The sequence below is a fragment of the Anolis carolinensis genome, chromosome 1 (assembly GCF_035594765.1).
Source record: "Anolis carolinensis isolate JA03-04 chromosome 1, rAnoCar3.1.pri, whole genome shotgun sequence".
NCBI classification, from domain to species: Eukaryota; Metazoa; Chordata; class Lepidosauria; order Squamata; family Dactyloidae; genus Anolis; species Anolis carolinensis.
This window is the reverse complement of record NC_085841.1, coordinates 57,699,549-57,722,884: the sequence shown is the minus strand read 5'-3', so window position 1 is coordinate 57,722,884 and position 23,336 is coordinate 57,699,549. Positions and strand designations below refer to the sequence as shown.

The following is a 23,336-nucleotide window of genomic DNA, read 5'->3' as shown; positions in this document are numbered from 1 at the left end:
CCATAGGTGCGGGCGAAACGTCAGGACAGAATGCTGGAACATGGCCATACAGCCCGGAAAACTCACAGCAACCCAGTGATTCCGGCCACAACACAATAAGAAACAATCTTGTTCATGAACGATAGAGGGCGTTCGTTCCACCTTCCCTTGTATAAAATCCGGCTTCGTTTTCTGCGCATGCTCTGTACATCAATCTGAAGTCTGTTCTCCCATCTTGCCTGTTCCATTCCCTCAATTCAGCCTCACTCTGCTGGAACCTGGCAGTGAGAAGAAGAGGGCAAGCGTTGCGGGCTTCGTTGGCACTAAAGCGCACGCGCACAATCCCCTGCGTCAGTGTGTGGCCAACGCTGATTGGTTCTTTTCCTCGGGGACGTCTCTTTCGAGTTCGGAAGCCTCATTGCGGAATCGCAGGTATTCTTCTTAGGGAGCCCCCTTCCATCCTTGCTGGGCAGCGCGTTCTGCCTTCGGACATGGAGGGATTGGCCAGAATCCTTGGCTTGGAAGGGGCGAAGTAGTCCGGCTTTCCAATCAGAAAATCTGCCCTTCCACATCTTGCTAGATGCAGTTCCTGTCATCCATAATGGCAGGGGGTGATGGGCGTTGCAGTCCAATCCCGTTTAAAAGATCTCGCGTCCGCTTAAAGGGTCAGCAATTCAGATAATGGGGAAGCAATTGGTGTTAGATGAGAAAGGAAATGAGGCTGTGTCCACACATGGCGTGCCGTCTCCTCTTTCTTCCAAACAATGCAGGAGGCAGAAACCGGATTTAAAGTGGATTCATGCTCTAGTGCAGGCCTGGGCAAACTTGGGCCCTCCCTCCAGGTGTTTTGGACTTCAACTCCCACCATTCCTAACAGCCTCAAGCCCTTTCCTTTTCCGCTTATCGGCTGAGGGGGGAAAGGAAGGGGCCTGAGGCTGTTAGGAATGGTGGGAGTTGAAGTCCAAAACACCTGGAGGGAGGGCCCAAGTTTGCCCATACCTGCTCTAGTGTCATGAGGCATCAAACTGCTTTAGTTCTGTAGTAGAGAAGCGGTGATTCCTAAAGCCTAATTCTCCCAGTGTTTTGGATTTCAACCAGGGACAAATGCAAGATACTCCACTTAGGCAGGAAAAAATGAAATGCAAAGGTACAGAATGGGAGATGCCTGCCTCTACAGCAGTACATGTGGGGAAAAAATCACACGTCCTCGTGGACAACAAGTGAAACATGAGCCAACAATGTGATGTGGCAGCTAAAAAAGCCAATGGGGTTTTGGCCTGCAAAAATAGGAGTATAGTGTCTAGATCCAGGGAAGTCATGCTATCCCTCTATTCTGCCTTGGTCAGACCACACCTGGAATACTGTGTCCAGTTCTGGGCACCACAGTTGAAGGGAGATGCTGACAATCTAGAATGTGTCCAGAGGAGGGGGACAAATGATCAAGGGTTTGGAGAACAAGCCCTATGAGGAGCGGCTTAACGAGCTGGGCATGTTTAGCCTACAGAAGAGAAGGCTGAGAGGAGACATGATGGCCATACTGTAGATGAGGGGAAGTCATAGGAGGAGGGAGCAAGCATGTTTTCTGCTGCCCTGGTGACTAGGACACGGAGCAAGAGCTTCAAACTACAGGAAAGGAGATTCCACCTCAACATTAGGAAGGCCTTCCTCACTGTGAGAGCTGTTCAGCAGTGGAACTCTCTGCCTCGGAGTGTGCTGGTGGCTCCTTCTTTGGAGGCTTTTAAGCAGAGGCTGAATGGCCATGCTTCGGGGGTGCTTTGAATGCAATTTTCCTGCTTGGCAGACAGGGTTTGGACTGGATGGCCCACGAGGTCTCTTCCAACTCTATGATTCTATGATTATATGGCAGTGTGGATCCAGTCCCAGAATGCTCAGTTGCTTTAGCCAATGATCAGGGATTCTGGGAGCTCCAGTCCCATTTAAAAAACAATATACATTAATGTGGAGTTTTGTCAGATCATATTGCACTTTGCTCCAGTCGATAAAAATTAGCCTTCCTGTCACTTCAGTATAGGTTTCTTCACTGAAGGCTTGCCTAAACAGAAAGGTTTTCATCTTTTTGAATGAAAAAAGAGAGGGTGCCGTTTTAATTTCCTTGGGGAGGGTATTTGAAAGGCTCAGGATGGCCACTGAGAAGGCCCTCTCTCATGTTACCACCAACCACATTTGAGAGTAGGGCTTCCTTGACGATCTTAGGGATTGGGCAGGTTGGTATGAGGAGATGCGATCGGACAAGTAAGTTGGATCTGAACTGTTTAGTGCTTTAAAGGTCAAAACCAGCACCTTGAATTGGGCTCGGAAACAAATTGGCAACCAGTGAAGGTGCTGTAGCAGAGGAGTTGTGTGCTTCCTGGGTCCAGTACCTGTGAGTAGCCTGGCTGCCACTTTTTGGACTAGTTGAAGTATCTGGGCACTTTTCAGGGGCAGCTCCATGTAGAACCCTTACAGTAGCCTAGGTGGGATGTAACTAAGGCATGGACCACCATTTATTTATTTATTTATTTACTGCTTTTCTCACCCCAAGGAGGACTCAGAGCAGCTCACAACAAAGATTCAATGCATCACATCAATATAAAACAGTGTTTCTCAACCTGTGGGCCCCCAGATGTTTTGGCTTTCAACTCACAGAAATTCTAACAGCTGGTAAACTGGCTGAGATTTCTGGGAGTTGTAGGCCAAAACACCTGGGGACCCACAGGTTGAGAACCACCAATATAAAAGAACATTATAAGTCTAAAAGCAATTACATATAACTATAAATTAAATCATTAAAAGCTACACAAACCATCAGCATAACCATAAAACATTAAAACATTATGCATTAAGACATTTAAACATTGCATCGATCCCATGGTTTCCTTTAGCGGCTTGCGTATTGCTGTCATTCGTCAAATAGCCAAGTGTGGCTTCTCAAGGTACGGTTGCAGCTGGCGCACAAGTCTATGGAAACACAGATGATTCCCACCACTGGTCTAAATTCGATGGCTAGTCCTAAATAGATTAAGACCAACAAATTGCTGGACAGGCAATATATCTCTTATTGGCTGAGTGAATCTATTCTAGTTGGGGTTGGCAATTGAAGGTTGATCAAAGTTTTCCAAAGTACGAAGGAAACAATACAAGTTCTTTTTATTATTCAAATGATAGGTTCCTCCAATCTCCACCTCCTTTTTAAAATACTAGCTAACATTAACTATTATCTTCTTTTTCCATAGAAATGCTTCCTCTTTGGATTCTTAAAACACTAAAACCATGAAAGGAGAGTTCTGCTTCTTATTCAGAGAGCAGCACAACCGAAGGACTCAAGTCTGGACCAAGAGGAAACTCTGTTTCTCACAATAATCTCTCAGAGAAGCAAATATGGCATCCCATCAAATACAAAGGAAACACATTTTTACTGGATTCCTCCAGAAGGACGTCTTATTTAGTGCTGCTTTCATGCTCAGGCTTGCACTGGTCTTTTATGGCATTTTTCAGGACAGGACTATGTTGGTGAAGTATACAGACATTGACTACCAGGTATTCACTGATGCTGCCAGATACATCACAGAGGGAAAATCCCCATTCTTGAGAGCCACCTACCGTTACACTCCGCTACTGGGCTGGATTTTAACACCCAATGTTTACTTTACAGATTTATATGGAAAGATCCTTTTTGTGGTTGGGGATATGGTTGTTGCATACCTCACATACCAAATTCTCCTTCTCCGAGGGCTTGATAGTAGAAGCGCATGTGGGTATTGTGCATTCTGGCTCCTCAATCCCCTACCAATGACTGTGTCCAGCAGAGGAAATGCTGAATCTCTTGTCGCCGCCCTTGTCCTTGGCACCATGTATTATATGGAAAAGAGACATTTCATAAAGGCAGCTGTTTTTTATGGCCTCTCTGTGCACATGAAAATTTACCCTGTGACTTATGCATTGCCACTTGTTCTCCATTTGCAAAACAAGAGAGATGCGGGGCACGGCAAAACAGGCAGCGTCTCTTCAAAAGGTGATTTTCGGGAACTTTTCTTTAAGTTGTTCAGCTATGATATTTTGATTTTTGGATTGGTTTCTGGTTGTACTTTTGCTGCCCTGGGCCTTTCATTTTATTTATATTATGGCTGGGAGTTTTTGGAGCATACCTACCTCTACCATTTGACCAGAAGAGATATCCGCCACAACTTCTCGCCCTATTTCTACATGTTGTACTTGACTGCAGAAAGTGAGTGGAGTTTTGTCCTTGGCCTTGCTGCGTTCCTGCCTCAGCTCCTGCTGCTCTTGGTGATTTCTTTTGCATGTTACAGAGATCTCATCTTTTGCTGTTTCTTGCACACAGCAGTCTTTGTGAGTTTTAACAAAGTGTGCACTTCCCAGTATTTTCTGTGGTACCTTTGCCTGCTTCCACCTGTAATGCCTCTCTTGAGGATGTCCTGGCAGCGGGCTGCATTGCTGCTGCTGCTGTGGCTCAGTGGACAAGGGCTATGGCTGGCACCTGCTTATTGGCTAGAGTTTAAAGGGCAGAATACATTTCTGCTCATATGGCTAGCAGGGTTGGCTTTCCTTTTTATCAACTGTATGATCCTTGTTCAGATTATTTCTCACTATTCTCCATTACATACAACAAGAAAAATAAAGCAACAGTAAGACTTGCATTGCTGCAAATTGAGTTCTTCATAACTTACTTGCAGAAGAAGGAGTCACAGTGACTATTTTCCAGACAATTTACTTCATTATCACATTATTGTAAATATTGTGGAAAGATTGGTGGCAAATAATTCCTGACTATTGACCCAAACCATTGTTTATGTGCACCTGTTTTTGGCTATGCCCTGGTGGCGCAGTGGGTTAAAGCACTGAGCTGCTGAACTTGCTGACCAAAAGGTTGGCAGTACGAATGTGGGGAGCGGGGTGAGCTCCCGTTGTTAGCCCCAGCTTCTGCTAACCTAGCAGTTTGAAAACATGCAAATGTGAGTAGATCAATAGGTACCACTCTGGCGGTGGTACCATGCAGTCATGCCGGCCACATTACCATGGAGGTGTTTACGGACAACACTGGCTCTTCATCTTAGAAATGGAGATGAGCACCAACCCCCAGAGTCGGACACGACTGGACTTAAAAGTCAGAGGAAAACCTTTACCTTTAATTGTTATCTAAGATGGATAAAGTGTGGTCTTCCCCATGTTGTGAGACTCATAGATTATTGAAGCTATCCACCAATCCCCAAATCCTCAAAGTAGGAATGTGTGTATCTACTTTCTGTGTGCGTGCGTTTGCAGCCCGTGGCCAAGTGGCAAGTATAAGGACTATTGATCTGGAATGCAAAACAAAAACAAAAAAAGGAACTGAAGGAAAATTTCATGGGAGGACAGACTTCTTCTTAGAGGCAGGCAATGGCCTTATTTCCCTTCTCCCTGCCCTTAGATCACAATAATTACGTCCAAATTCCAATTAGGGAATACTTCTTCATGATTATCCAGTCTTTTAAAATATTATAAAAGGATTTCCTATAACCATGTTACTCTGCTGGGCTTCAAATGTATTTACTGAACCACTTCTGGCTGCTACCTAGGAGCTTCACCTAAGGAGCAATAGCTAATACAGAGTTACATATACTGCAAGTAAGAGGGGAAATCCATTCCGCCAGTTATTTCTGTTTGACTGGTAGACAAACATTACTAGATTTACCCATTTAACTACCAACCAGCAACATCCTGGATATTCATCCAAACACAGGTTGAATGTAAGAAAATTCTGAAAAACATGCATAGCAATTCAGCTAGATTGCACTTGCAGCCTCGGAGCATAATTTAGCAAGAAGTTTTAATGTGCAAGTCCTATTGAAATGAATGGAAGCTTTGTTGTGGCAGATTAGAGTTCATGGAAATCGTTATTTATTTCAGGAAGATCTATGCTGGATCATCCTTCAGGTCAAAAGGTGTTCAGAAAGTAGCTAGTGCAGGCAAACTCTTACTGCCTGAGTCAATAGGGTGTTGAAAAGAAACATATGATATATCTGATATGTTGACTAAGTATCACAATCTCCTTTTAAAACCCCCAGTACCATTGGCAGTGCATTCCAAGTCTTCATAAGAATGATAAGTGGTGCTAATAAAGGTGGTAATTATGGTATTTAGTCTGATGAGACCTTACTAGATGTTCGAAAGGCAGACTTCAGGCATTGTGCTGAATCACAGCAGAGTCCTCATAACAGTTCTTGGTGTTTTGTGGAATAAATAACACTGCAAATGATACATCATTTTTAAAATTCAGACTTGTCAGTGAAATCCCATAAGCCCATCTTTCAGCATCCTTTTGTGTGTGGTATTCATTTTGTGTGTGGTATTCATAGTAACCTATGGATGCGAGAGCTGGACCATAAGGAAGGCTGAGCGAAGGAAGATAGACGCTTTTGAACTCTAGTGCTGGAGGAAAATCCTGAGAGTGCCTTGGACCGCAAGAAGATCCAACCAGTCCATCCTCCAGGAAATAATGCCCAATGGCTGCTCACTGGAGGGAAGGATATTAGAGGCAAAGCTGAAGTATTTTGGCCACATCATGAGGAGACAGGAAAGCTTGGAAAAGATCACGATGCTGGGGAAAATGGAAGGAAAAAGGAAGAGAGGCTGACCAAGGGGAAGATGGATGGATGGTATCCTTGAAGTGACTGGCTTAACCTTGAAGGAACGGTGCGGTGATGGCCGACAGGGAGCTCTGGCGTGGACTGGTCCATGAGGTCACGAAGAGTCGGAGACGACTAAACAACTGAGCAGCAGCATTCATTGAGAGGAAAATACCATTCAGTTAGCATTCACAGAAAATAAAGATTGGCTCTTTATAAAATCACTTTGTAAACTTTACAATAAAAAACCCTTCTCAGAACTTTGCAACCTAGCTGTCTTCAATTTAATATTTCCTTGAGCTTCCAAAACAGCTCTGCTGGTGACAGTGGGTCCAGGTGAAGATGAACTATCATCCTGGTCCACTCATTTTTCCTACCCCTGGCTGGACATTTCACTGAAGCAACTTTAGTGGTGGTATAGCTACTGCAAGCAGAAGACTTTAGACATTGTCTCTCCTTTCAGAGTCTTTAAATGGAGGTTGGATGCTAATCTCTCAAGGGTATTTTAACTGGGCTTTTGCATGTGTTGACCCATGGAGTGTCTTCTAACTCTATTTCCATGATATTTTCTGCCTGTTCTCCATGCCTACTTGTAAGTTATTTTGGCAGGAGCTACTTCAAGGCCATTCCATTGGGCATGATAGCTGGAGCAGGGTGGGTTTGTGGGCACAAGATTTTTGTTCAGGACCTGGGCAAGCAGAGATCATAGAATCATTGAGTTGGGAAAGACCAAATAGGCCATGCATGGGCAAACTCTGGCCCTACATATGTTTTGGACTTCAACTCCCACAATTCCTAACACTCTGCAGGTAGTTAGGAATTGTGGGAGTTGAAATCCAAAACATCTGGAGGGCCAAAGTTTCCTCATGCCTGAAATAGACCATTCAGTCCAACCCCCTGCTATACAGGGAAAGCACAAAGCTGGTGTGTTCTTCCTCATCTAGCCATTTTGCCATTTTGACCCATCTGGTGTTTGGATACAATCATCCCAGCTTTCACCTGTGAAATGTTGGAGATCATGCAACCGTTGAGCATTCTTTCCTCCTCATACTGTTTTCCTTGAGTGTTATGTTTTGCTTTGATTGTAAGCCTGAGGGCAGGCAGTGTAATCCATTTAATAAACTGCTTTGGTGTCTTTCACAGCAGAAAAGCAGATTATAAATACAAACAGACAATCAATCAATAATGAATTTACAAGTGATTGTGCAAGACACTGTAGCTTTATGCTACAGCCATTCAAAAGATTCATTCCAGTAAAGTACCATGGCGGATAATATTGAAAACCACCAAAAGATCCAGGGAAACTGATAGTGTGAGCCCTCCTTTTAAAAATTGCAAGATAATCAGCAAGCTTTGAAGCTTTGCACGGCAATGTTTTCAGATTATGCAGTCAGCCCACCACATTTTAAAGTTTGACTTTTATGGATATTCATGGATTTGATTAAGATGTTCTTTCTAGAAACTGCTAGGTCCTTCAATGCATTTCTATGGTCAACTTCCACCAAAAGTGATCATTCGTGTAAAAAAAAAGAAGAAGAAGAAGCTTTTTAAGTTGCATTTCCTCAGTTTCATGGAGGTCTTGCATCTCAATCCCAGTCAATGTGGAGGGCTGATTTCATATTTCAGTCCTGAAGCAGGAGAACCCCAAAGTGTGATTGTGTGTGTTTTTGTGCCTTCTAGTTACAATGAATTTTACAGGCAAGGAATTCTCGGAAATCATTTTTCCAGTTCTTTCCTCTGAAATATAGCATTGCAGCACCTGATTTTCATTGGTGGGCTCCCATCCAAGTACTAGTGTTGAATGTGTTGTCGAAGGCTTTCATGGCCGGGATCACAGGGTTGTTGTATGTATTCTGGGTTGTATGGCCATGTTCCAGAAGTATACTTCTGGAACATGGCCATACAACCCGGAATACATACAACAACCCTACTAGTGTTGACCTTGCTTAGCTTCCATGATCAGACAGGATCTGGTACCTTTAGGATATTCAGGCTCTAAAATTATGGAAGCACCCCAGTATGGGCCATAATATAATTTTAAAAAGAAGATGTAATTTTAGCATTGGTCAATGTAAGTTCTGTTCCCTAATTGATATCGAAAATAGAACCACCCCTTTCTCTAAGTAGAGAGGCAAAAGACAAGAATTACTTTGTAATGGGAGAACCTAAAAGATGCATTGACCCCCTTTACTCTCTTTGCCTTGGTACTACTTCTGGCCTTTGAAAATTCCTGGGATGGGAAATGACAGAGGTGACTGGCCCCCTGAGGTGGCATTGCTGATTTCCCTTCACCATGGATAGATAATCAACTTGTCCATGGAGCATATCAAAACCGATAATTTTGACCACGAAACCTGTCCTTGACATGAGATCAAAACAAATATGGTAGATTCAGATTATGCAAAGTATCTTATTTTCAGGCAGGGTATGCTTTCTCATTCTCTCCTTTTTTAATTTAAGACCAAAAAAAAAAAAACACACACCCTGCCTGTTTTCTTGAGTACAGTCAATGTGACAATTCACATGAGTAACACACACTTTTTGCCATGTTCCAAACTGTGAAACATTTTTGAAAATAGATTTTAATTAACATTTTTACTTCTATAATTACTGTTGGCACCCAAGCAGTCTATTTGCTGGCTCCAAAGAAGCATGAGAAACGAGCTATTTTCAACTTGCTCATGACATTGGCTTATCAGTTAGAAAGTTCATTGTAAATTGGCATGGTTAGCCTCGTGTCCTGCATTGCTGGCTGTGAAAAGGTTTTTGGTTCAGTGTGCTGGAGCCACTTCAAGGACAGCCATGCTAATCATCAATCAAGGGAAACTTCTCTTTTCCACCAAAGCCAAATTCAGTTTCAGAAATGTTCTCATGGGTTGCATTCTAGTGATAGCATTGCCAAAAGAAAAATGCTAGAATGAAAAAAAAAACCCAGCATATTTCCATTTTAAAGCTCTTACAACCAGCAACTAAGTATTAGGAGAGGCATTTCAAATATTTTAAAATGGAGAAAGCCTATATAAAATCTGGGAAATGACCAAATTATGGCGTCATGGAAAAGGGGGTGTGACAGTCTGGGAACTGCAAAAGTCTGGGACCCAGAAGATTCAAATTTGGCCCCAGAGCTTGAGGATCCTCCGTTTTAAGTGCTTGGGCTAGCAGATATCCCACTTGACTTGGATATTTTTCAAGATGTGGAAGCTCAAGGACTACTCTCTGGGCCTTAAGTACATATGCTGCTTGCAAGCTACCAGATGTCCCTTTGGATCTGCCAAAGATGTCCCTTTGGATCTGCTACCCTTGTAAAGCAGTTGTAGACAGACTGTAAAGCCAGGAGCTTTGTTTGTCACTTGTTGAGTGAACAGAAGTATCGTCCTTCAGGGCTGATTTTTGTGAAAGGGTCTCCATGCAGTTATCAGAATGGCTCTAAACAATGAACACACCACTGGACCTGCTACCTCAATGCTCATGAATTGGTACCAACTTCCATACAAATAATACTTCCTCATGAGCTGTTGTGCAAGCGTAGCTATTCTTTCTGCAGGAACTTTATAGACCAGTAGTTTAAAGGCAGAACTGGCAGATAGGCCTTTTCCCTGGTGATCATGGAGAGTCCCATTCATAAGGATAACATGTGAATATGACTGAGCTTGGAGGAAGCTGACAATGCTAGAAGCCTGTTAAGAAATATATGTATGCACAAGCCCACCTTCTGCCTCTGTCTATCTTTGTTGTTGTTGTTGTTGTTGTTGTTGTTGTTGGTTTGTATTCTCCTTTCATGTGTGAGCTGATATTCTCTTCCACCTTCTCCATTGCTCAAATCTCCATTCAACTGCTGTAGCTTCTGCATAGCCATTCTGTGGCTGGTGAGAAGGTGGGGATTGGAGAAGTTCTAGTTGTGTTCCTGTAGCCAGACACAAATAAGTGACATCATCTACATCCAGAGTACCACAGCCATTCTTCCCAAGTGATATTATCGGTTTGCATCTGGCTGCGTACTACAGAATCACAGGACTCTGCTTATCTTACGTATATTACTATGTGCATTATCTTGTCGACTTGCTGTGTACAATACAAACTAGGAAACAAAGGATGGCGAGGGAATGGTTTACTTATTAAGCATTATGAACTAAGTACCAATGACATTTGCTCACACCTTCTTGGGCAAATACACATAGTCAGCACACCATACCCTCAGATTTTGCATTCATGGATTGAAGACACACATACACATATAGAAATCAAGAAAGCAATATTTGATTTTGTCATTTTATAGAAGAGGTACCAATAATTCACTATACATCGTATGTAATAGAACATCAGCATTCATGGATTTTGGTCTAGCGGCTACGAAAGTCCCATTGCATAGAGATAAATGAGAGAAAGAGGGAAAAGAGAGAAATTAAGACAGAAATGTTAATTAGAGGGGCTCTTCACAAATAAAGTGAAACAAAAGTGTTTTTCATTCTTACATATTTAGGGAGACAGAATGAGGAATCTAGCATACTTGCTTTTAGTTAAAGCAGTGTGGATTGGACAGGAAGCCCTAGAGTCACAATGACTGGAAGGGAAGGAGGCACTTAGCCAAGGAAATTCATAAAACCCAACCCAAAATACTCTTTGCAATTTGCACCAACAAATCGTATTGGAAACTGTGGCAAGTACCTGCTCTACTAACTGAGCTGTAGATTTGCACAGAGCACTAGCCCTTTTTTCTTGCCTGAAGAGTGATTACCAGAGAATCAGCATCCTTGACTGATACCTGGAGATAACCCATGAAAGTTGGAGACTAGAGATCAAGCATTGATATCTGGCAATCCCAGTGGTAGTTGTTGCTGTAAAGCCATGAATTTTATCAAGCTCCTGTTAAGAATTATACATGTCAGACAGCGGTTTAGTCATAGGTTATTCTGCAACATTAACACACTAGTCCCTTTGATAAAAAGTACAACTATGGAGAGAATACATGAGTAGTAACTACACAGCCTACACTGGATTTTAAAAATGCATCACCTGTCATCTCAATCTATCAAGGCCAAAACCAGAGCCACTTAACATGCAGGAAGCATAATCATTGCATGTTGTTTAAGCCTTTAAAGTGTTTCTTAGTAACTGACATTTTGCCTCAGCCCAATTCTCTGGGTGACATATCACACCTTATCTAGCAACAAAACTGTTTGGAATTCAAGTATCATCTGAGACTGAATAAAAACATATATGCTCAAACATAAGCCAGGACTGCACTCCTTTTTGACTGCTGAGGTTGGTCACCACCCACAACAATAGCATATGAATTATAAACAAGGTTGACAAAAGATTGGTTTTACAGTAGATGCTCCACTTTTATGTGACTTAGGGGCAAGTGGAAAACTCACAAAGAAAAACACTTTTAACCTTGAACACATCTAGGAATTTCTAGATCTCCAATGTGCCTCTATGGTTGATGTTCACTTGATGTTGACCATAGAATTAATGTGCTGGAGGATCTACAAATGCCCAAAATGGTGTTCTCTGTAGAAGGAATCTCTCGGTTGACCGTCCACTGGAGGATTTAGACATTCCTAGAAAGAACAAATTGAAATTTAACAGCAACAATATAGCACACAATCTCCCAAAGTTCCATGTGCCCCACAAAGCAACAGTGCAGGACCTGCTTGCAGATATTGTATTGTTCAACAGTTATTATAGACAACCTCAAAGCTCTAATCCGAGGTGCCTACAGCCCAATTATTAACCCTGCCAAATAGAGCTTCTCTCCCTCCAAAGACTTTCTGGACCAAACCAATCATTTATCAGAATTACAGTTCCACATTGAAAAGTTTTTCTCTCATTTATAAAATGAGAGGTTTCTAACCAGCATCTCTGTGGGACATGCTGGTTAGAAACCTCAGACCAGTTCAAGTTTTTTGTATTTTTATATGAAGAATGATTTCTCTTTGCATTTTTGTATTTTTATATGAAGAATGTTTTCTCATTTTGTTTGGTATAAAATGAGCATCCCTTATTCAGAATTCTGGAATCTAAAACACTCTAAAATGCAAAATCATTCACATGACATGGCTGAGACAGTGACATTTTCACTTTCTGATGGTTAAGTGTATACAAACTTTGTTTCTGCCACAAAAGTATTGAAAATATTTTATAAGATTATATTGAGTCAAGGCATGTAAAATATCTCTGAAGATATTATATAAACTTGTGTAAATACTATACAGGCATTCCAGAATCTTAAAAAACCTGAAATCCAACACTCTTTTGATCCTAAGTTTTCCGGTATAAAGATATGAACTCCAAGGAACTTTGTGAAGCCTTGTTCCTGAAGCCATAGTGATTGGTAGAGGAAATATAAACTTGTTCTCCGTCCATAGCATACCATTTTACATGACTTAACTGCTCCCAAACAACACTGAAGTGCTGTGCAAATGTAAAGCACTAAACTAGTGCTTTCCAAACAATGTGTCATGACACATTAGTCCAGGCATGGGCAAATTATATGGCCCAGCAGACGGATGCAGCACTCTGTGCAATTACCTCAGGCCCTCCTCATTTTCTCTGTCCTCTTGGCATAAGGACACAGCAGCCCACCATGTCCTAATGCCAAAAATATGGGGGAGGAAAGCATGCAGCAGCTGAGAGCCCTCTGGAGCGCTCTCAGTCACCTCTGGTCTCACCCTCCTCCCGGCATAAGGACGGTGCGAATGGCCCCATCCTTATGCTGGGAGGACAGCTCAAGGAAGGCACATGGTGGCTGAGAGCCATCTGGAGCACTCTCAGCAGCTGCCTGCCTCACCTTCCTCCTGGCATAATGCCAAAAGGGCAGCCCGAGGCGGGGGAGGAGGATTGGGGCAGTCACCGCATGTCCCACCTTCCTCCCGTTATAAGGATGGGGCAAGTAGCCTCATCCCAAAGCTGGAAGGACAACCTGAGGATGACCCAGGATGACCCAGGCCCTGCCCTGCCCCCTCCTGGCCCCACTTCTCCCAGGCCCTAGCTGTTGCACTAACATAACAAGAAACCTCTGTATAAAAAGTGTCACTAACATGAAATGTTTGAAAAGCTCTGCACTAGATGTTTGGCCCCGAAGAAGAAATTGCTCTCTTGATATGCAGTCCAGTTGAAATCCAAAACATTCTCTACACCTTAATCAATGTTGCTGAATTGGAGCATGAAACTGTGGGAAGGAATGTATAGATAAATAGAGATAAAGAGTACTGTACTTTAAAAAATAAATAAATCTATATTGTGCATTCTCTGAAATGTTACAGAAGAATGACATAGCATTTGTGAGTTATTAAATGTTTATATGTGTTCTTTTTATGTAAATGTTATTTGTATAACATATGTAAATTAATTTAAAATATGTTGGAAGATGCCTTGAAATTATTTGTCATTGAAAAGTGAGGCAGTATTTCAATTGATGAATAAATGGAGTGCAGAAGAACTTAACACAATACATTTATCATATTTATACCTTCTCTTGTCTCTTTGTAGCTAGAATTTATGTTCAGGGAAAGCTACATAACAGTTCCTGGAAAAATATTGATGTTTTCTGGTGACCACATCATATTATGTAGATTAAAAAGCATCCTGCTTGCAATGGCTGTGTAACTTTGCCTTGGAGCCCCTTGGCTTTCAAGCCATTAAAACTTCATTTGTTCTACAATGCTAAAAGGTTTTTACCCCTCTTCTGTTTTCATAAGAGTTTATCATTTCTCCTGATGTCAAAGCAATTGGGTAAAATACTGGAAGACAAATTTCAGAAGCACTGCTAGGAAGCCTACACAGGTGCATGAGTTATGCAAATGGGTCAAATGAGATTGTTTGCCCAGCATTAGAAATAACTTTCAAAGGAACCAAGGCTGTTTGCAGTTATTTATCTAGGATCAGTAATATAAATTGCTCTTTGAAGAGTAGAAATTCAAATTGCTTCTCGGGTAATTTAAGATGACTGATCAGTAGCAAAGCATATACAAGCCTGTCCAAATTTTAAGATCTTTGGGGAGAGCTTTTTCATAGTCTCTCACTATCACAGAGAGGTCTGATGAGGAGATGAAAGAAAGCCTTCTAGATGGTTGCCCTCAAGACATGGATTTCACTTCTGAAGATGGTTGTTGGCCCCCTCTCACCTCTCTTTTTGGCAACAGGCAAAGACCTTCCTATTTAAACAGACGTGCAGATTTGAATTGGTTGTGGGGTAGTACAACAGGTCCACTGGTTCTTAATCTGTAATGGGTCTTAATCTATTTTTAATTGTACTCAATTAAAGTTTAAGTGCAATTTTGTTTAATGCTTTTTTATATTTTTGGTATGACAGATTGTTTTAGCTATTTTGTTTTAATGTACAGTGTATACACTATTTTGGGCCCCATATTGAAGATGAGCAGGATATAAAGTCAAGAAATAAGAAAACAAAAACATTTTTAAAAGATTCATCAAAGTTCGCCTTCTGCAAAGAGGTAATTTGGGGTAAGTGGGTACATAACATGCTAAAGGAAGCTTTCTGGATCATTGGCGTTGGTGCTTCTTTTAGAGCTCCATGTGACAAGAGGAAACCCCATTCCTTCCAACAAATAGCATAACACATTTTTCCTAATTCATAATATCATTTATTTATTTATTACAATATTTATATCCTGCCCTTCTCACCCAATAGGGGACTCAGGGCAGCTTACAATAAAATACATATATAAAATTGTACAATACATTGTGAATCAATTAAAAAGTTATTAAATTACATCAGACAATGATTTGTTTTGACAAATATAGTAATTGTTTTGAGCTACAAGACAGGTCCCAATGTACACAGAATTCCGAAGAAAAAATGTTTACCAACATTTAAAGAGAGATAGAAAAGTTAATGGGAAAATACTACTGTATAAAAGTTACATTAAGAAATGTATTACACAGAGCCCCTACTCCATGGCAGTTGTATACATATACACACACAACGATAGCTAGAACTGCATTTTCTTAAAAAAATATGAGCAGTGGAAATGTGGGAATGCAAGGTTATGAAGATATGAAGAAGAACATGTGTGGGAACATAGACGGATGAATTGGTACATTGGTGAAAATGGAGAGCTGCAACAATGAATATGCTCCTGCTGGTATGCATTTGGTATTGGGGATTGCACACTGCACAAAGTAGGTGACAGGAACTTTGTGGAATTGGCAGCTATGCAGAGTCAGGTTAATAGCACAGAAGAGGCAGACCAACATTGGGATATGTGCGGCATTGTGCAATCGGGACCATAACCAAAGAGTCGTATGTCTGTGCAGTTTGCCTCTCTCAAATAATTAAGTCCTAAGAAGACTGCTTTTAAAGATCATGCAAATTATTTTTAGAATTTACATGTTCATTTAAATTCTGTCAATCCTAAATTCTGTAGTGTTTAACTTTAGCTTATTTTACAGAAATTAAAAACGCATTTGAATTCCCCTGTCTAGACAGTAGGCATGTGCGATCCATGAAAAAAAATGGTTCAATACGCGCTTCTAAAGTAGGGGGTGCTGGCACTTTGTTTCTAAAGTTATTTCTGAATTTTGAAGATTTTTTTTGAAAATTTACAAAAATTTGGAATATTCAAAATTACCTCGTTAATGGTGGATGCGCATGTGCAATAGCAAAAACAGCACTGTGGGAAAATTTAGAGGACTCTTCTGCCCTCATTTTCTGAGCTATCCTGATAAAACTTGGTACAGTGGTAGAACACATTTACCACTGTTAGCTCACCAAATTTCAGAATGTTTCCCTTATCCTCTGATTTTTGGCGGATTTTCATAGCTTTTATAATAAACTATTTTTTAATAATTGCAGAAATCTGTTCTTGGTTTAAACGTTTTATTTCCTGTTTCATTAGGTTGTCCTTACTTTGAAAGTCCTTATTCTACTTCAGAAACTTTGTTTTTGTGGCTGAAACTCAGTAAAATTGGTGGACAGTGTCCCAGCAAACCATAATGTGCTATTATAGCACTATGTCCCTTGCGCAAAGACAAAGTTTTGGCAGTGTAATAAAGTTTAGCCATGTTTCTATGACAGAACCAATTAGGAAATGACATTTATCACCCAGGAACAGAAACTATAGTACACCATCAAATCAGTCCTGACAGATGTCCATCAGCCTCTGTTCCTGGTTTGAAAGTGTTATTTCCTATTTCATTGGACTTTCTGGGGCTGAGAGTGTGTGATTTGCCCAAAATCACTCAGTGCATTTCCATGGCTGAGTGGGGAATCAAGTCACAATCGTAGTCCAACTCTCAAACCACTACACTACACCATGCTGTCTCAAAACGGGCCCACTGCTAGCAAGGAGGGAAAATGTTCATGACTGGGTTTCTTCCTATGGGGCTCAGCCCGCTTCTAACCAGGAGGGAAAGCAGTCAGGCATGGGTCTCTTCCGATGTTACACTATGTCTTAGGAAAAAACCTCAGTCTTTTGTTTTTTATGAATGCCCCCATGAGAAAATGTATAAGGGTGTGAGTGAACTACAATTCCCAAAAGTCTTGGGTCAACCCTCCCAAAACTCCCCCAGGATTCACAGCTGGCCATGTTGGGTCTGTGTGCCAAGCTTGGTCCAGATCCATCACTTTTCTTCTTATCCCAGATTATATGGCAGTTCAGACTCATATAATCCAATTTAAATCAGATCCTTGGCGGCTGTGGCTCCCTCTTCCTCAGCCGAGGAAGGTGAAGGAGAATGAGAGAAAGCTGGTGCTTGATTCAGATCCAGCTACTTCGGGAGTGAGGAGGAGGAGAAGAATCTGGATTGCGAACTGCAGGAGTTTTTTTTTTGCAAAGCTTTGGAGAACTTTGTGCAAAAGAGCGAGAGACAAAGGGAAGCCAAGGAAAAGCTCTGTGGCTTCCTTCATCTCCTTTTTCTCCTCCCCCTCCTTCCTTCCTTCCTTGCCTCCTCGATGGCAGTGGGGCTGAGATCCTTGGAGGCAGTGCTCCGCAAGACCCAGAGCCTTCAGGAGCTAACCGATGCCGCTGAAGCCCGGGCAGAGAGGCTGCAGAGGGAGCTGGACAAGGAGAGGGCCCTCCAAGAGCAGGTAGTCGGACCCGGGTTGGTTTATTTATTTATTTATTTCCATCATTTCTATCCCGCCGTTCTCACCCAAAGGGACTCAGGGCAGCTCACAGTCTGGCAAAATTCAATGCCAATATACAATACAAAAAGATAAACATAAACAATTAAAACAATTAGATAATTTAACAAAGTACAATAAATCAATTTAAAACAATATACAGTAGAGTCTCACTTATCCAACACTCGCTTATCCAACATTCTGGATTATCCAACGCATTTTTGTAGTCAATGTTTTCAATATATCATGATATTTTGGTGCTAAATTCGTAAATACAGTAATTACTACATAGCTTTACTGTGTATTGAACTACCTTTTCTGTCAAATTTGTTGTATAACATGATGTTTTGGTGCTTAATTTCTAAAATCATAACCTAATTTAATGTTTAATAGGCTTTTCCTTAATCTCTCCTTATTATCCAACATATTCGCTTATCCAACATTCTGCTGGCCCGTTTACATTGGATAAGTGAGACTCTACTGTAATATAAAAATACTTGAGCCATTCGTCCACAAAACCTTGTACATGAACCTTAACCCGGACAGAGTCGAAGCCAACAGAATTCACTCATCAAATGCTTGCTCACAAAGCCAAGTCTTCACTTTTTTCCTAAAACTCAGAAGGGATGGAGCCTGCCAGATATCACTGGGGAGGGAGTTCTACAGCCGAGGAGCCACCACTGAGGAGGCCCTGTCTCTCATCCCCACCAGCCGCACTTGTGTGGCAGGTGGGACCAAGAGCAGAGCCTCCCCAGATGATCTTAAAGTTCTCGTAGGCTCATTGGAGCAGTAGCAGCAAACAGGGCAGAGGGTACCCTTTCCTCCCTCTTTTTCTTCCACTGATTCCTTGCTCCACGTTTTGCGCACAAGGAGGCACAACGTGCCCCTTCTCTTCCTCCTCCTTTTCAATGCTATATCCAGGAGTGAAAACACTCCAGGCTTGGTTGGCTCTTAAGCCCGATGCAGGAGATTGGTTGTAAATGCTTTCTCATCCGAAGGTATTTTGAAGGTATTCCGAGGATGGGCTGCAATGCTTCAAATTGGAAGGTTAATTCAGAAGCGCCAAACCACCTCAGAACCCAGTTCAATATTAATACGAATATTAATCCGATTTATTCACCCATGCTTACTAGACAGCAAATCGCAGACATCCATAAGAAGGGACCATGCGAGTTAAAGAGCAATCATAATGCTACAATGACATACTGTGAAATGACCCAGGGTAAGCATAAGGGAGAATGCAATCCTTCCCTTGGATGTGCTTAAAAATGAAGAGATCATGTATAGTAAATCGCAAGAATCATAAAATAGCAGTGTACCGTCACCTTCTTCCACAATCATCTCCCAGCTCCTGTTGAAAGGACTGAGGAGCAATTATTATATAGTGTTTTCCAGCTGAATTGCTTGATCAAACTATTATGTTGTAAGTATTTCAAAGAACAGTGGCTTTTCAGTGTCTTCTTGTTTTCTGGTGCTTTGGACATCCGGTTAAGCTTTCCCATGTTCTGTTAAATATCAGGGAAAGAAGAAAAACCATGGCTGGGCATTAGTCAATAAAGTGCAAGAGTGGTTAAATTGAGTTCTCTTTTTCCATGAGTTAAACACATTGCAAATGTCTGAATTGAGATAGGTCCATTTTGGAACCACATCCTCAACAATTTACAGATGAAAACAGGAACATGTGAAGGCAAGCAGCGTCAGAATGTGGACAAAATGACAAAACATATTAATGATGAAGAAGAGGCAAGCTGGTTTCCATCTGTGTTTTAAGTGTTGGGTTAGGACTCTGGTGATCAAGATTCCCTTTAACCATGTCCTGACCCATATTAAATGGCTGTGTAGAAGTAGCCAATGAGTCATCTTTAAAAGTTAGAGGAAGCATACAGTTCTCATTGTGAAAAGCATATCTTTTAAAGGTTGGTTTTATTGTCATAATGGTATGCTCTAGCGGGATATGAAAATCAATACTTCATTTATTTTTATCAGTAAAAGCTTCAACACATCAGCATAAAGGAATCTTAGTGTAATTCAGAAGCTGATCCCATGGGTTTAAAACCAACACATCTGCTCTCTGACATTTTGACATGTAATATTGCCTACAAGAAGTGCAAATCTCACTTCATTGATTTTGTCACAGGTTGTTAAAAATAATGTATAAGCTATGAAATGTGGATTTTACTGTTCTTTCAGCATTAATAATTCAAAGCCAATCATGATAGTATTAATGCAGCTTCTTCTAGGTTAGTCCCCTGGTCTTTTGCCCTTTAAGGATTATTGTATTCACAGAATTGTTAGGCCCAATCAAGACTGGATTAACCATAGTGCAATTGACTAGAATGCTCCAGAGAAATCAATGCCTAGGAGCTTGATGTGGCTACTGACACCATGTATATACACATGCTACTTTACTACATATGTCTGATAAAGTGCAATTATGACAGGGACAAGCACTGTTGGGTGGGACACATCACATGATGTTGTGTCCTGACTGTATTTGATTTGAATTTCTCTTTTCATTGATGGGAAAACCTCTTAAATGAATTAAATATCACTGTTCTTTTGCCACAATTTCTTGTGTAATAGTTTCCTTACACAACAGTCCCAATAATGCAAAGCAAGTGAAGATCTCACAAAAACACCAAAATTGCATGACTACGGAGTTACAGCAACATAGAACACAATATGGCTGTTCTGAGTAGGATGTACATGGATAGGACATGAGGCTGTGTGGAAGGGCTATTGTGGGAATTTGCATCACCAAAGCACCAATATAGAAAAATGTCATCAGGGTGTGAAAGGGATCATTTCTTTTTTTTTTTTTTAAATATTTTTTATTGAATTTTAGTACATTCAGTTGGGAACTAAAGGAAAAGAATGGGGTTGATATGGGTGGGAAGGATATTGGGTGGGGATAGGAGTCTCATCGAGACGATGGGGCGGATATGGGGAGGGTTGTCAGGGAAGAAGGGAGAGGGAAAGAGCTGGGAAAGGTTATCTATCTAGGGAGGGGGGGGGGGGGGTAGACTTCCACTCTTCTGTCTTCCTGTTCAGTCTGTTTATTCATCACCTTCTTAATTCTTCTTGTAGGTACTTTTCAAAGTCTGACCAATCCGTTTCCTTCATGGCGCGTCCGGTATTCTTTTTGACCATGTAGGTCAATTTATCCATATTCTTAATCTCTGTTACTTTTTCCAGCCACATTTCTTTAGTTGGGATAATTGTTCCTTTCCAATATCTCGCTATTACTAGTCTAGCTGCGGTTACTAAAAAAGTGAAGATTTTCTCAGCATTCTTCCTATTTTCCATTGTATCTTTCCTCTTGTTATCTAATATAGGGGATAAACCTAATAGAAATATTTCTGGCTTACATTCAAATTTGGTTTTTAAAATTTTTCCACATTCCTCTCTAATTACTTTCCAATATTTTTTAATATTCTTACAGCTCCACCACATATGATGGTATGAGCCGACTTGTTCTTTGCATCTCCAACATCTATTGTCTATATTCTGGAACATATACCCTATTTTTTTTGGTGTTAGGTACCACCTGTGTATTGTTTTTAGCCAATTTTCTTTGAGATCGGTTGCTAGGCAGTATTTAATTTTCTCATTCCAGATTGTTTCCCATTCATCCATTAAGATCGGTCGACCTACATCCCTTGACCATTTTAGCATTGATTCTTTGACTATTTCACATTCTGTTGCCCAATCTAATAATTTATTATATAGTAGTGTTATGACTTTTTTTTTCCTTAAAAGAATGTTGTCCCAGAATCCATTACATATGTTAAATCCTACTTCTTTATCTTTTTTAAAACTCTCCTTTATCTGTAAATACTGATACCAAGATACGTTGTTATATCCTTTTTGGAGTTCCTTTAATTCCTCAATTTGAGGTGTTTCTTCTGTTCTAAGGGGTTTCTTTAGGATTTCCCTATATGTCGGCCAGTTATTCCACCCAAGAAGTCTTCTTTGATGTGCTTCTAAGGGTGAGAACCAGAGTGGGGTTTTCCCATAAAAATATCTTTTATATTTTATCCATGTTTTGATTAGGGATGATCTAATAAAATGATTTCCGAAATTTTTTTCCATTTTAAATTGGTCACACCATAAGTAGCTGTGCCAACCTTTTCTTAGGTCGTAACCTTCCAATGTTAAAATTTTGATTTTTTCTAGTTTTGCCCATTCCATAATCCAGTCTAGTGTACAGGCTTCATGGTATAGTTTGAAATCTGGGAGGCCGAATCCACCTTTTGATTTTGGGGTGATCATTGTTGCTAATTTGATTCTGGGTTTTTTGTTTTTCCATATAAATCTACTTATTTCCTTATTCCAGCCATTGATTAGCTTCATATTTCTAATAATAGGTATATTCCGAAATAAATAAAGTAATTTAGGTAAAATGTTCATTTTGACAGTCGCAATTCTTCCTAATAAAGACAAATTCAAATCCTTCCAGTTTTCTAAATCTTTTTTAATTTCTTTCCATTTTTTACTATAATTTAGTTCCAACAGTTGATTATTTTTGACTCCAATCCAAATTCCCAGGTACCTAATTTTTTTTACTGTTTCTAAGCCTGATATCCTCTTTATTTCTTCTTGATCTTTTAAGGAAATATTCTTTGTCAGGATCACCGTTTTGTCTTTATTTATACTCACTCCCGCTAATTTACCAAATTTTTCAATTTTTTCTAACCAGTCTTTTAATTTAGATTTTGGGTTTTCTACTATACATATTAAATCGTCCGCAAATGCCCGTATTTTAATTTCTTGTTTATCAATTTTGATGCCTTTTAAGTTTGGATCCTTCCTAATTGATCTTAGGAGTACCTCTATTGCCAAAATGAAAATCAGAGGGGATAACGGGCAGCCTTGCCTGGTGCCCTTCTTTATTTCAAATTCTTCTGTTGTTTCGCCATTGATCCTTAATTTTGCTTTTTGTTGATTATAAATCGATTGTATTCCATTTATGAATTGCGTTCCAAAATCTAATTCTTTTAATAACAGTTTTACAAAGTCCCAATTAAGTTTATCGAAGGCTTTTTCCGCATCCAGCGATAGAAAGCCGACCTCTTTTTGGCAGTTCTGATCATAATATTCAATGGCATCTACAATAATTCTAACATTGTCTTTTGTACTACGATTTGGTAAAAACCCCGTCTGGTCTTCTTCAATCCATGTCTGTAGAAATTCTGTTAGTCTATTCGCTAATATTTTCGTAAAAATTTTATAATCTGTATTTAACAGGGAGATTGGTCGATAGTTTCTTACATCCCTCGGGTCTTTCCCCTCTTTATGTATCATTATGATTTCAGCTTCCTTCCAAGTATCTGGTATGGTCTTATCAGTTAGGGCCAGGTTCATTATTTTTTTTAAATGTTGAAGGACAGCGTCCTGCTCAATTTTGTAGAAGCCTGCAATGAACCCATCGGGGCCTGGCGCTTTATTTGCATCTAGATCCCTTATTGCCTTTTTAATTTCGTCGATATCTATTACCTTATTTAAATTTAACCTCTGTTCATCTGTAATCTTCTGTAATTTTTGTTGGCATAGATATTCTACTATGTCATCTTGGCTAATTTGATCCTTGTCATATAATTCTTTATAGTATTTTTTAAATTCCTCTCTTATCTCCTTATCAGTATTTA

General features: G+C 40.4%; 1 protein-coding gene across 2 annotated transcripts; it reads left to right on the top strand.

The window, feature by feature from the left end:
* Positions 1-217: 217 nt before the first annotated feature.
* On the top strand, positions 218-6,862 carry pigm (phosphatidylinositol glycan anchor biosynthesis class M). Of its 2 annotated transcripts, none has more exons than XM_003215841.4 (2): positions 218-411; positions 3,213-6,862. In XM_003215841.4, exon 2 carries the CDS (start codon positions 3,358-3,360, stop codon positions 4,624-4,626), a length of 1,269 nt encoding a protein of 422 aa, XP_003215889.1. In that variant the 5' UTR covers positions 218-411; positions 3,213-3,357; the 3' UTR covers positions 4,627-6,862. The 2 variants fall into 2 exon arrangements, with proteins under 2 accessions (XP_003215889.1, XP_008122107.1); XM_008123900.3 differs by lacking the exon at positions 218-411 and adding an exon at positions 433-644.
* Positions 6,863-23,336: the final 16,474 nt, after the last annotated feature.

Coding starts and splice junctions, on each gene's coding strand:
- pigm (XM_003215841.4), top strand. CDS start 3,358: ATGGCATCCCATCAAATACAAAGGAAACACATTTTTACTGGATTCCTC.